The sequence below is a fragment of the Pagrus pagrus genome (genome assembly GCF_965226575.1).
Source record: "Pagrus pagrus genome assembly, chromosome: 21".
Classification (NCBI taxonomy): Eukaryota; Metazoa; Chordata; class Actinopteri; order Spariformes; family Sparidae; genus Pagrus; species Pagrus pagrus.
This window is the reverse complement of record NC_140208.1, coordinates 20,972,931-20,986,806: the sequence shown is the minus strand read 5'-3', so window position 1 is coordinate 20,986,806 and position 13,876 is coordinate 20,972,931. Positions and strand designations below refer to the sequence as shown.

Below are 13,876 nucleotides of genomic sequence, written 5' to 3'. Positions count from 1 at the left end.
TAGTAGTAGTAGTGTTATTAGCATTGCTTCATTTTTATTAATGATGTATATGTGTGTATGTATGTATGGGGAATTCTGGAAAATCAGGTATACTTATAGATACTGGATGTACTTGTGGTTGAGCAGTTATTGGGGGTTAAAGGGGAACTGATGATAACACTGGCCTTTCATGACAAAATGTAGGTGAAATGAGCGAGTTTCGCGGCAGATAATTCCTATGTAGAAGCTCCATTGCCGTGGCCCCCGTGCGCTGCTGTCATGATCGGCTGGATCTAAATAACGTCCGAAGGACTCCGAGCTGCACTACATTTGTCTGTGTGAGTATACGAGTATAATTACACCTATAAATAAGGTCCAGGTGTCAAATAACCGGAGTTCCCCTTTAAGGGAGGTATTTTTATCTGCTGATTGACACTCAATTTGAGATTTGACAAAAAATGTAATTAAATGAACTCCACCTCAACCAGCTAGAATGCTGCTCATTCTTTAATGCTCAGTAATACAATCATATATTACACAGTATGTAATTATAAACAATGTAAAGGGTGCAAACCTGCATTATGAGCGTGTTTACTTTTGATATGAACAACAAAAATGCTAATAACAATTACACATATACTAAAATAAAGTTTAAATAAAGACTTTTATTTGTCATAGAATATAGTTAAATTGTGCTATTGATACTTGACTTAACTAAAGGAGTCAAATACTTTGGTCACTACTACAAGTGAATCAATCTATTTTTGATGGATCACCCACTGTGCACCTGTGTCTCTTGGTCTTTAAACACATGCAGTTCTGCTCAATAGAAACAGCAAATGTCTAAAACTAGAACTGAGGGTGAATTCCTATTTTGTCACATCAGTTTGGGACAGTGTAGAAATTGAGTGATTTAATATGATACATAGACATTTATTACTTCCACCACCAGCCACATAATAACAGTCTCTCTCAGTTTAAGCTGTCTGATCATGTGGAGGTCTTAGAGTTACAGTCTTGATCCCAGCCTGATTAAGCAACCAAAGTTAAATTAATCACAATGAGCAGCAAGCATAATATGCAGGGATTTGGCCTATTATTTGAACATTCCCCTTGCTGAATTAATTCACAGATAAACTCTGTAAAGCTTGTTCATAATAGTGTTTCTCATGGCTGGGTCTCTTGAGAGAACAATTGTGACGCAGAGTCAAAATCACAGCAGTATTTTGAGGATTAGCCTCTGGTGTGCAACAGTTAAAACTACCATGTGTAATCAGCCAGGAAGCAGTGCCAGGGCTGTCTTTTTCTGTTTCCTGATCAGTGTTTTGACACACGGTTTTTCTACGCTTGCTGACGTTCTTCAAATGATTCTCCCCTCTGACTTTCTCTCTACACTGAAAAAACACGCTGCTAGAGCTGCGACTCTGGAATTTTTTCAGAGTTGCAGCTCTGACAGTGTGTAAAGGGCATAATGCAGTACTTTGTCCACTGATCAGTTCTGATGCACATGCAGCCATTTTATAAAGCTTTGTAAAATCAGCCTGCATGAATGTGAGTAACTCGAGTGAGAGGTGGTAGCATCCTCTCCAGTTGACTGTCCATGTAGAAGACACGGACACAAAGAAACGGCATTGTTCTTAGCATCTGAATGTATCCCGCTCAGCATGTTGGTATTTTCAAAGGCTTTTCGTATGAGCAATATCTAATGTGTTTGGAAATGTTGGCTGGGGTTGCTGGTGTGGTAACTTCCCAATTATGATAAAGAGATAAAAAAAAACCCATCTTAATTGTGATAGAGTTACTAACGTTAGCCTGAACTCTGATAACATCCAGGAGTCCACACTGAGAGAATACTACACAGTAGATAGTGGTATGCTCTTCTTGCTCGTCATGAATGGGGCTTTTTTTTTTACCCTCCATCCATCTAAACTAATGTGTAGTTGGTTGACAATGTCCAACAAACTCCTCGGCCCTGAAAGTAATACTCAGTTACTACTGTTGGTAGTAAGCTGGTTTGCAGCTTAAACATACTACTCTGAGTTATTAAATGGTTATGATACAGTTTCAATTTAATAACCATGCCTCTATAGGACTTACAGAAACAATCAAGATCATCAGCGAGAAGAATGGCTATTTCTATATAGTTAGCCTGTTCTTTACTGGGTCCAATTCCTCACAAAATCAGACTGATTTACACCATGCAGACTAGAAGAGCCTATGTTTACCTTTTTACCAGGAACAGTTGTGTAGTAAGTAGTAAGTTAGCGAATTAAAAGGAAGCAACAGGAGTTTTAGGTCCAGGGAATTTATTTTTTGACAGACCACATGAAAACACTTGGTCAGTCATTCAACGGATCGAGAGAATTCTGGGATTTGAAAGGATTCAAAACCGATCCTGAATTGTTTCTCCTAGACAGAAGACTGTTGATACCTTTAGCTTTCTCAACAAAATTACTACCAGGCAACCATATCTGTTAGATCTATGTTCAGGAGTAAAACAAAGTTTAATTTGTTTCACCATTGTTGTATTACAATTATTAGTTTTACCTTGTACTTAACCTCGTCGCTATGCATCCTGCAAACAGCTGTGTCAAGAAAATACTAATACTAATAAAAAAATATATGTCATTTTGTTCTCTTTTTCATATGACAACCTTGTTGTTTTGTCTGATTCTAAATACTGAAATATTTGGCCTCGGCCGCCGTTGCCACGGAAAAGAGGCCAGGCAGCGGCACAAGTCAGAGACACTTCAAATTCAAAACGCTTCGCTGTTACAGTTAAGAGGAAAACACTGCACCACAGATGCTTCATTCAACCAGAATTTAAAATTGAACTGATTTGAGGTTATAATACATAATATTTTGTATTAAAAGGTCTAAAAAAAGAAAGGTCTGGAGTTGTGTTTTTACAATATTCTAAATGTTTCCAACAATGTTCAAACCCAAACCTAAAATCCCCTGTTGCTATAGACCAACTTCGACTCATATAGATTTTCATCAGAAATTGTTGTTCTTTCACAAAGTAGACAGCTGGTTTCCTGATACCACACTACAGGAATTACATACTGTGTCTTCAGTTTTTTCAACACTGTTACCTTTAGCTTCTCGCATTTTAGGTGATGCATGCAACAGAAATGTAAGATTGGTGACTGGATGTTTCTTGCTGACATGCACCCGGGAGTTATAAGTAACATCTACCTGGAATATTTTACGTGCACATGCCTGTCCTGTCAACTTTTTATAACATAGTTTTTTATACAGACTGATGATTTAATTGGCAGTTTCAACTGTATTAGGTGTGTGTCTTGAATGAGATACCTGTGCGAGGCTGCAGCCCTGCAGCAACAGCAGGTACGGACAGTCCTGAGGAGGGTGAATGGAGTACTGTGTGGTGTTATCATCGCTGCTCTCCGTCTCCTCCCTCTCCGACTCCTCTCCTTCCCGCTTGCCTCTCGGCCTCGGCGGACAGAGGGTCTCTGTTTTGGCATGCAGCCCACCGTCCCTCTCAGAGGGAACCCTGAGGCCGTGAATGTGATTCTGATCTGGGCATGTTTTTGGCTGCACTAAAGTTTGATTCTGGCTCTCGCTTTGATCCTCATGACATTTCTCAAGATCTGTGTCCTGTATAGTCACTGTGTCAGAATCTAAGAGGTCCATCTCACTTTTGCTCCTCCACAGTTTGTGGCTTCGGCCCATGGTCCTCTCTATGAGGGTGGAGGTCACTCTAGAGCGGCTCTTCTGCAGCTTTCGAGCCTGGGCATTGATACCTAACAGGGTAAAAAACAAATAACACTGTTGGGAATTAGATTGAACATGTCTGTTAAAATGTGTGCAAATTGAGCTTCTTTATAAAATACATTAAGTACGGGGGTAATGGAATGTACAGTAGTGATAGGGCAACACCCATTTTTTTTTTCCTGAAGCAAGCTGAGCTGTGTGTGAGCCTGTGTATGTTCGCTCATTTGTACATTGTCTGTTTATGCCAGAGTCAACACTGAGAAGCCCCGTGCAGGAAACAGACCTCAGTGGAAAGAAAGACAGCCCATGGAAAAAAGTTCACCCACGAGCAGGCATCCACAGGCTGACACTGATACTGTAGAAGCCTATCACAAGCGGCCTCATTCATAAAAGCAGAACACAAAACAGGACGCACTCTCACACCATGACCACAGCTGTGTCAACCACAGCTCCAGACATGACAGAAAGTGGTCCACCCGGCACATTTACAGTGCCATAAAGTGTTTGTTTTCAGCATCTATGGACAGATCTGGGTACTTTTCTGTTGCATCATGCTTTGTAAATATCAGTGGGTACAATAGTTTGCTGCGTACAGCTTTTCTTAGCATCGTATTAAAAATGTTAAAAGGGGCGTGTCACTGCAAGAAGTTGTCATAAAATATAAAGTTTCTTTCAATAATTTGTAACAGAAATTTAAAAGAAAGAGAAAAAGAGAAATTGTAGACCTATTAAAATGAAGTTTGGTCTGTGTGGCTTGGCAGATATCACTGGAAAAAGAGCGTGCCAACTAACTACATTTTCACTGTGAGAAGTCTAAAACTGGATTTAATACTGACATAAATGGCAGAAACTTTTATTCCGAGACATGTAGACACCCTTAGTTGGGATGTGGTACGCTGAGAAAAGGTCAGTCCCTGAAGCACCCTGAGGCAACAGTCACACACTGTACCAGCAGTAATGGTGTCTTTGTCTTTGGATGTCTTCTCCTCTACCAAACTTCTCCTCAGGATTTCAAACCGCCTCGCCAGGCCTTCTCTAGGTTTCCATAGTGACTGAAGGAGGAGGGGCTTCTCATTGTCTCCCACGACTCTGAACCCTTCTGTCCTCCACTGACGGTTGCCAGTGGAGCCAATGGTGTCACAGAGAACGTAGGACTCTGCCTCCTCCTTGCTCAAGCCATACCTAGAAGACATGAACATAATCATAAAAATGATCAAACCGCGCATCCATTAGCTCAACTGGTAGAGCAGGCGTCCCATGTACAGAGGCTTTGTCCTCATTGCAGTGGCCCCGGGTTTGAGGATGAGAGTCCCTCTCTCTCATCCTGTTTCCTGTCATCTCTGAAGCTGTCCTATCAATAAAGCCATACAAAGGCCAAAAAAATTATAATAAAAAAGATCCAACTAACTGACTCAGCATCTGTTTTTAAACTTCTTGGTTTACTGCATTGTAAATCACAAGTGATAAAAGTCTCTACTCTACTTAAAGCTAACTACTTGACAAGCCACAACTTATCCACACTCACAAAACATCCGACCTAGTGATATTCGATTGAATCACTTGACAGCAACATAGACAGAACCAATTTTCCCCAACGATGTCTCAATTTCCTACACGTAATTTAAAGGAACAGTTCACCCCAAGTTTTGTAGTCCACAAAACTTTACAACAAAACAGCAGCGCAGCGTTCTCCCAAACAGCTGAGGTAGATGGAGACTTGTTTTAAAACGTTCAAAAAATGTTTTTTTTAAATGTCCTCAAATCCATGTAATCCAGGTCTCTGGTGCCCCGAGATCCCAAATGGATTTGAGTAGACGATATTTACTCAATTTTTAAAGCCCAAATCATCACTGTAATTGCTAAGCTTCAAGCATTAGCACAGACCCCATCTGAAGTGGGTGCACGAGCTCGACCGCACGTCGACTGTGTGTGTAAAATCTTTTCTAATCAATCTGGGATCTCTCAGCTTCCAAAATCTTTGATTACAACAGACAAGCTGTATGGAGCCATTTTCTGTTTCTTTTTTCTATAATGTTATCAGACAAGTCACCATGTACTTAAGCTATTTAGGAGAATGCTGCAAAGCTGCAAAATGCTGTGAAGGTCCAGAAATGTTTTGTGGACTATGAAACTTCACCATTGCATCAGCATGGGGGTGAGTAGATAATGACTGAATTTTATTTTTTGAGTGAACTGATCATTCAAACATATGGTATTGTTTTGAATATTTTGAAAGGAGCTTTAATTGCAGTTCTACATAGGGGCTGAAAAAGAAGACAATGTATCTTGAAAGAAAAGAGAACACATTCTTCCTGTTACGAGCTTAAAAAATGTACCCTTGCACAGTTTAAAACAGCCAGGGGTTTTAATGCTACACGGCTTAGTTAGGGCTCATATGACTAATAGCTAGTGTTTGCAAACTTTATATTAGATATTTGCATATTTGCACATCCAGAAGAATTTTTCTGGACACAATACGGATGTAGGTCACATATTCACACTACTTCAAGCTGTAGTTTGGTCTCAATCAACTCCTTAGAGCTCTTTATAAGTAATATTCTCCACCTGGTTAACCAGCTGGGCTCTAGGGTTTAGGGATTTGTCTGACTGCCATTTGGTGCCTGGTAGGTAGTGTACAGCGTGTTTTTCCCCAACAAAAGAGAACTGCTTGCTACAGATGGAAGAGGGAATGGTGAGAGTGAACCAAAAGAGTAAAGTCGATGGCCGTAAAAACCAAAACAGTGAGCTGAAGCACTCACAGCTCACAGCGAAAGGGAAATGCAAAGTCAGGAAATAATTTGTCACTAAATACTATATGCAACTCCTCTCATATTAGTCATTTGATTGATTTCCAATGTATATATTGATCAGAGCAGCTTAAAATAGAAACATTTAGATCTGCTTACTCAGAGGGTTGTAGCCATTTTTTTCAAAATAAGTAACAGTAACACCTTATTATGGATATTCCATTAAACCTGCAAGCAGAACTGAACTTATCAAGAGTCATAATTTGCTTAATGTATTTACAAACCCATTACTATATAAAAGATTTAGTAGTGATGTAGTTAAATGTCACAGTCGTGTACATTTTTACTGAAGGGAAAAGAAAAGTGATTTAGTCTTTCCTCTACGAGCTGAATACCTCTTGTATTAATCATTCCATTATGTGTTTGGCTGAAACATAAGCAAAGACTGACCGACATTCACTCTCCAGAGAGGCTGCCTTAGAGTCCTGGCCGACACTGGCTGTCTTTCACACAAGTCTGTGGTTTGCTCAAGACCTTTTCAGAAATACTAAATGAACTATATGGCACACTTGCACACTGTGTGCACTGTAATACAATTATATTTAACAAAACAAGGGGTCAAGTTGACGTTCATCTGAACTATACTAATCACAACAACATGAACATGTTCTCCTTTCATCAACTGCCAAAGTTTGGCGGATCAAGGACTGTTCTTACATACTGGCTTTTATATACAAATTATGTAGCACAAAGGTATATTACAGCATAGGAAGCATGTGGATGGACATGATATAATTCACCCTGTGTAGACACACAAGGACACACATATGGTAGACAGACATGCAAACACATATGCACAGATTGCACATGGCCTTACCGTTCAAGGGCCTCTTTGACTAGCTCTTTTGCACTTGAGTGTGTGGTGGCCAAGACACTCTTATAGTGAGCTCCCTCACAGATTTCATTGCCAAAGATCTTCAGGATGCCTGGAGCAGTTATCTGATTAGACAGCTCAGACGGGTCGTCCACTCTTAAGACATCTGCGGAGATCACTGCATGACATCAAAAGAAAGAAGTTTCAATGATGGGTCTCGGTTGTGGTTCATTAGCATTAATGGCAGATTGACATTTACCATAAAACCAGTAGGAAAGACAATCATTGTATGACAAAAATGCTGACTTACCTACATAAAATGTGTTTACTATTTGTAAATCTTCCAAGTGCACTATTTTGTATTAGTGTTGTCAGAAATATCAACAAACCCTGTGCCTTCTCAGTGTCTCTTCTCTCTGATAGTAAGTTGACACATACACCGCTGCACCCATATAGGAGTGCCTCCTCCCACTCTCTGGATTATGGTTGGGAGTAATTTAACTCAAACGCTGTTGTACTTAACAACAACAAAAAAAAGAAGAAGAATCTTTATTTGATCACATATCATACAATGTATAACATAGTGAAACTGGTACTTTTAGTATGGGTTTTTAACCCATCCTGAGAGAGCACAGGGTGCGGTTTAACCCACGGACCATGTCTGGATCTTACCCAGTGCCTTTGGTCAAGGGTGCTGACTGGAAAATCAACCTATTTGTGCATGTTTTGATGGTGGGGGAAACCCGGAGTACCTGGAGGAAACCAACGCAAGCATCGGGAGAACATGCAAAGTCTGCACAGTAAGGCCCTGCCCCAGTGGGACTTAAAACGAGGACCTTCTTGCTTCAGGCAACAGTGCTAACCACTGCGCCACCATGCTGTACACAAGCATTAGTATGTCTTTCATAAAAAAAAATCAAAAACACTGACAACAACACTGTGTTGTAAATGATAAGCAAATGGTGTATCTATATTAACAGAACAGTATGGAATATGTGTGCTGACCGATGCCAGTTAAGCTGTTTCCTCCATTTCTCTTACAGAATAATGTAAATCAAAACTACATGCAAAAATCTAGGAATTTAAGTATGTATATTGGCATTTGTATGCATACTTTGTACAGTCAATTTTCCAGCATAAAAGTACTATATAGTCAAGCAATAGGTATAATTACTGCACAGTTGTGCAGTTGGAACACATGTATCAGTGATTTATGCGCCTTTTTTACTGCAACACAATGAGAAATGCAGTGTTAAATACTACCTCTTGTCTTAGTGATGGCTTTGTTTACCCTATAACCAAAGCCCCCTGTCAGCAATGTATTATTGCACTTAAAATAAAGTTGGAGGACTCACAAGTGACGGTGCAATACCCTTGCTTTTAGACTGGCTCAAGCTCCAAAAATGCTGGATCCTACATTTCCCACAATGCAACCTAACATCTTTTCGTTGCCTGTCAAAGCATCATGTTAATTGCCATGTCCACACTTAATAATGCAGTATGAGTTAGCCCAAATTGATAACCCTGATGACATCATCAGGGGTTGTTGTCTCAGACAGCTAATCCAGAGCCACAGAAGATTATACAACTTTTCAACATTTTTCACAGCCTGCTCCCTGTGACTAGTCAGCTGACTTTTGTCGCAAAAATGTATCAATGATAAAATGCTACACGTAGCAACAGCAGCGTTATATCTATATCTTCCAATGACAATGAAATTCCAGACCAAACATGCAGGGAAAATGTAAAGTATTTGTGACATACTGCTTCCCTTCCTGGCTTGGATGGACAGTGAGGACCTGATGCCCGCTGTCAGTGACATGGAGCCTGAGTTGGAGGCAGGGCCACGGAGAAAGCCACCTGAGAGTCGGTTGGTATGGCGACAGACACGGCTCTTGCTGGGCTTTCTAACCGCTGTGCCCTCGGCTGACCTGCTGGTGGATGAACTGCCGGTGGACGAAGCCGATCTGATGAGCAGAAGAGAAGGATGGGTCCTTGAGGAGAATTGCAAAAGACACTGAATCCCTAGCAGCTGATCTGTGCCTTCATCTCTGACTGTGATCCATTGCGGAAGGAAGGCAGAATGGTTCCCAATAGGGCCCAACACAGTTTTGTCACCATCAAGTTAAGAAAAGGATGGGGGAAGGAGAGATACCGGTAAGTGGTTAAAAAGGAGAGAAATGAAGGAGTTGAACGATGTGCAAGAGAGAAAAACAGAAAATAGCAGATCAGAATTTAAACTCAAGTAAAAAAAAAAAATCACTTTTTACAGACAAACTCCCAAAGTGATTGACATTGGCATTAACATACAGTAAGAAAATGTAGAAAATGAAGTGACCACCTGAGACACATACATAAAAAAAGTAATAAAAATACTAATTAAAATACACATAATACTTTAAGTAAAGACCAGGTGCATGAGGGTCAAATGCCTGTCTAAACAGATATGTCTTCAGCTGCCTTTTTAAAAGCCTTGTTCAAAATAACAGGGGTCTCAAAACCACAGAACTCTGTAAAGTAAATTAATACATTAATAAGAGAAAATATAATGGAATATAAAAAGAAGGTATTAATTAGAAGCTAAAACATAGTACTAGTAGCACAAAATGTACACAAAACATCAAGACAAAATGTGAGGCTCATTCCCATAAACCTATACTACAAAGCATCACATTGCAGCATGGTACATACATGTCTGTCAGCACAAAGCCGTCCAGTCCCAGTCACCATGCCTCCCTCAGCTCCCTCAGTACATTAGTGTAATAATGAGGCGTTGTTTCACCTCTGATCAAGCCTGTAATCTTCTTAACATTACGGTCCAAAGGTTCTCTGCGGTAATATGATTATAAAAGATTTCTTATGAATAATATAAGTGAAGTAGTTTAAGTGAGTGGTAGAACTACAGAAATGTCCATAATGGAAGATGAAGGAGTGCATGTTGTCAGTAGTTCAGTGCATGTTATGGGCAATAGTATATGACTTTAATTGTACTTTTTGTGATTTTCTCTCCCCTCAAAGCATTTAACGTCCTGAGATACCCACACAACAGAAGCAGTAGACTGGGATTCCTCAATTCATTTTTAAGAGCATAGGAAGGAAATGACAGACTCGATGGAAAGAAAAAAAATAAAGTAGCCTAACAAAAAGACATCTGGAGTACATAGCCATCGCAACTCATGCAGAACTGATTTGCACCAAGAGCCAAAGACAGTCATACTCACTGCTGAGAGCCATCGCTCGTCTTCCTCCCCAGCCTCACAAACCGTCTCTTTGGTGAAGCTGCAGGCAAAATCGGTGGTCTCGGTGGAAGACAGCGCAGCTCCTCAGAGGAAACTTTAAACTGATTCATTCCTGTTCATGCGCGAGTTCAGCTGTCGCGGATCAATTTCAATCAATAGGGTGTTCCTGTCATGTCTCATCAGCCTGTGACGTGTGCAGTAAAAAAACTCACTGGAAGTATCAGAGAGTGGACGAATCGGAGTCCTGGTTATGACACAGTAAAACGGACTGCTGCGTGCGGATGAGGCCGATCGTTTCAAATTGAGAACGAACCCGCTCTCCAGATGTGCTCCGACAGCGCAAATGCTTAGAGATGCCAGGTGCGCACCCGCCCACCCCTACTAAAACTTTCAAAATAAAATCCTCACAGGATTTCGGATTCTTCTCTTATTCCAAAACATTTGACCTAATATGTAGGCAGTAATCTTATTGAGGAAGACTGAATTTGTGGACGAACCTAATGTGCACCATGAACCGAACCGGAGGACCAAAGACGCGCTCATGACACCATCTTCTGGCTGTGCACAGAATACAAGTGAGAGTACAGAATTTCTGTGACAGGAAGTACGAACCTTACTGTAGGCCCTGTAACATGATGGAATAATGTGATCAGGGAGTAGCCTACTGTTAATCCTGACATTTAAACACAGTATCTCATTTCTGCCACTAGGTGTCTCTCACTCAAGACAAAAGACATAAGTAGCGTGGGATCATGGAAGTTGCTGTCTTCACCATTAATACACACAACGAAGGTTAAGTCGTTTTTAAACATTGTAATGCAGATATTTCACATTACAGTCGTGATTAAAAGTTCACATTCACTTGTAAAGAACATGTATATGTATATGTATATGTATATGTATACGTATATGTTTCTGTGATGGAATGAGTGGAACACATACTACTTTGTCACAAAAAACATTCATGAAGTTTGGTTCAATAATGAATTTATTATAGGTCTTCTGAAAATGTGTCAAAAATATACACACAGTAACTTGAACGATCAATTTTGGTGATTATAGAAAGTTGTGTGAATCAAATTTGCTTTGTAGCATGGCCTCTTAACTTCCTCTGACTGATTCTGATTGATAACAGCTGGTGACTTTTCTGGGCCCATTTCAAGAGGGCTTGTTTGATTCACCCATTGGACTCAGCCACAGACACTACAATGGGAAAGTCTAAAGGGCTCAGTATTGATCTGAAAGAGCACATTATTGATTTGAACAAGTCAGGAAAGTCACTTGGAGCCATTTCAAAGCAGTTACAGGTCCCACGATCAACTGTACAAACAACTATAAGTATAAAGTTCATGGCACAGTTGTGTCACTGCCACGATCAGGAAGAAAACACAAACTATCACCTGCTGCTGAGAGAAAACTGGTCAGGATGGTCAAGAGTCACCAAAAAGCAAGACTGTAATGAATTAGCTGCTGGAAGACAGGTGTCAGTGTCCACAGTCAGGTGTGTTTTACATCAACATGAGCTGAGAGGCTGCTGTGTTAGAAAGAAGCCCCTGCTCCAGACAAGGCACCTTGAAGCTCGACTGAAGTTTGCTGCTGATCACATGGACAAAGAAAAAACCTTCTGGAGGAAAACTCTGTTGTCAGATGAAACAGAAATTGAGTTGTTTGACCACAATGACCAGCAATATGTATGGAGGTGAGAAGGTGAGGCCTTTAACCCCAAGAACACCAAACCTACTGTCCAGCATGGTGCTGGTAGTATTACGCTGTGGGCCTGTTGTGCTGGCAGTGAATCTGCTGCTCTAAAGAAAGTAAATGGAACAATGATGGACAATTATCTCCAAATTCTATAGGAAACCCTAAAATCATGAACCAGAAGATTGGGTCTTGGGTGCAGTTAGGTGTTCCAACAGGACAATGATCCCAAAAACACATCAAAAGCGGGAAAGGAATTGCCTAATAAGGCTAATATTGAGGTTTTGGAACAGTCTTTCCAAAGTCCAGACTTGAACCCTAACGAGAACATGTGGACATGAGGAACACGTCTGTGCCTGTGCTAACAAATTCAGTTGAACCAAATTCAGCTGTCCTTAGACCCTCAATCGAGGGGATGTTGTCCTGCTGAGGCAATGTGATTGTGGGGTATATAAGTAAAATTGATTTGATTTGATTCTTTCCTGCACAGCAGCCTCTCAGCCCATGGCAGTACAAAACAAGCCTGACTGTGGACACTGACACGTGTCTTCCAGCAGCTTCTAATTCATTGCTAATTCAACCTGCTTTTTGTGTTTTTTGGTTGACTCTTGACCATCCTGACCAGTTTTCTCTCAGCAGACCCAACAGATTTGTTCCCTCCGTCAAAAGACCTACGGTTGTATCTATAGAAATCCAAAATCACGTGTCAGAGTAAACGGATGCTGCTCTGAATTCTTTGACCTACAGAGGGGGGTGAGGCAAGGGGACTGCCTTAGCCCTCTGCTCTTTGCTATAAATATTGAACCCCTTGCAGCATCTATAAGACAAAATGAGGGAATAAAAGGCATTAATGACATGGGTAATAAGGAGCACAAGATATCTCTTTATGCCGACGATATCCTCACTTATATAAGTGATCCAGCCCTTTCTGTTCCTGCACTGATAGACACTTTAAAGAAATATGGAGAACTCTCTGGTTACCAAATTAACCAATCAAAATCAGAGGCAATGATGTTAGTTGGACATTGGCCAATTCAATTGTCAGGAAGGCTTGATTTCCGCTGGTCGCAAGAGTTTAGATATCTGGGAATTATTATAACAGCGGACCTATCAAAATTATTTAAAGCCAACTATGGGAAATTGATGGGCCACATAAAAGCGGACCTTACAAGATGGGAAATCTTACCACTATCCCTGATAGGCAGAATAGAAACTATAAGAATGAACATTTTACCTAGGTTGCTTTTTCTTTTTCAATCATTACCTATCTATGTTCCTGCATCCACCTTTACTATATTGGATAAATGGCTGTCTCAGTTTATTTGGCAAGGCAAGCGACCCAGACTTAAATTTAAAAGACTACTCTGTCCAAAAGACAATGGAGGCCTGGACTTGACTAATTTGAAAAAATATTATTGGGCAGCCCAACTCAGATCAATGGTTGCTTGGATATCCCAAGACACTGACACTGTTTGGGTTGGAATGGAGCAGAGTGAATGCCCAAATTTGCCATTAAATTCAATTCCATTCTTAAATCAAGATATATGGGGGAAAAAGAAGATAGTTAATGTATGGAGTAAAAATACCTTAAAAATATGGTC

The 13,876-nt window shown here is 40.5% G+C and overlaps 1 protein-coding gene across 1 annotated transcript in view; it reads right to left on the bottom strand.

The window, feature by feature from the left end:
• LOC311250871 (ras-associating and dilute domain-containing protein-like) overlaps window positions 1–10,781 on the bottom strand; it is a 29,929-nt gene extending 19,148 nt beyond the window's left edge. Inside the window, exons 1-5 of the mRNA XM_084342991.1 lie at window positions 10,560–10,781; window positions 9,103–9,305; window positions 7,342–7,516; window positions 4,667–4,899; window positions 3,298–3,746 (exon numbers count right to left, since the gene is read on the bottom strand). Coding sequence (XP_084199117.1) covers window positions 3,298–3,746; window positions 4,667–4,899; window positions 7,342–7,516; window positions 9,103–9,305; window positions 10,560–10,687 — 1,188 coding nt within the window. The 5' untranslated portion in view covers window positions 10,688–10,781. The remainder of the gene's footprint in view (window positions 1–3,297; window positions 3,747–4,666; window positions 4,900–7,341; window positions 7,517–9,102; window positions 9,306–10,559) is intronic.
• Between the last annotated feature and the right edge of the window lie 3,095 nt (window positions 10,782–13,876).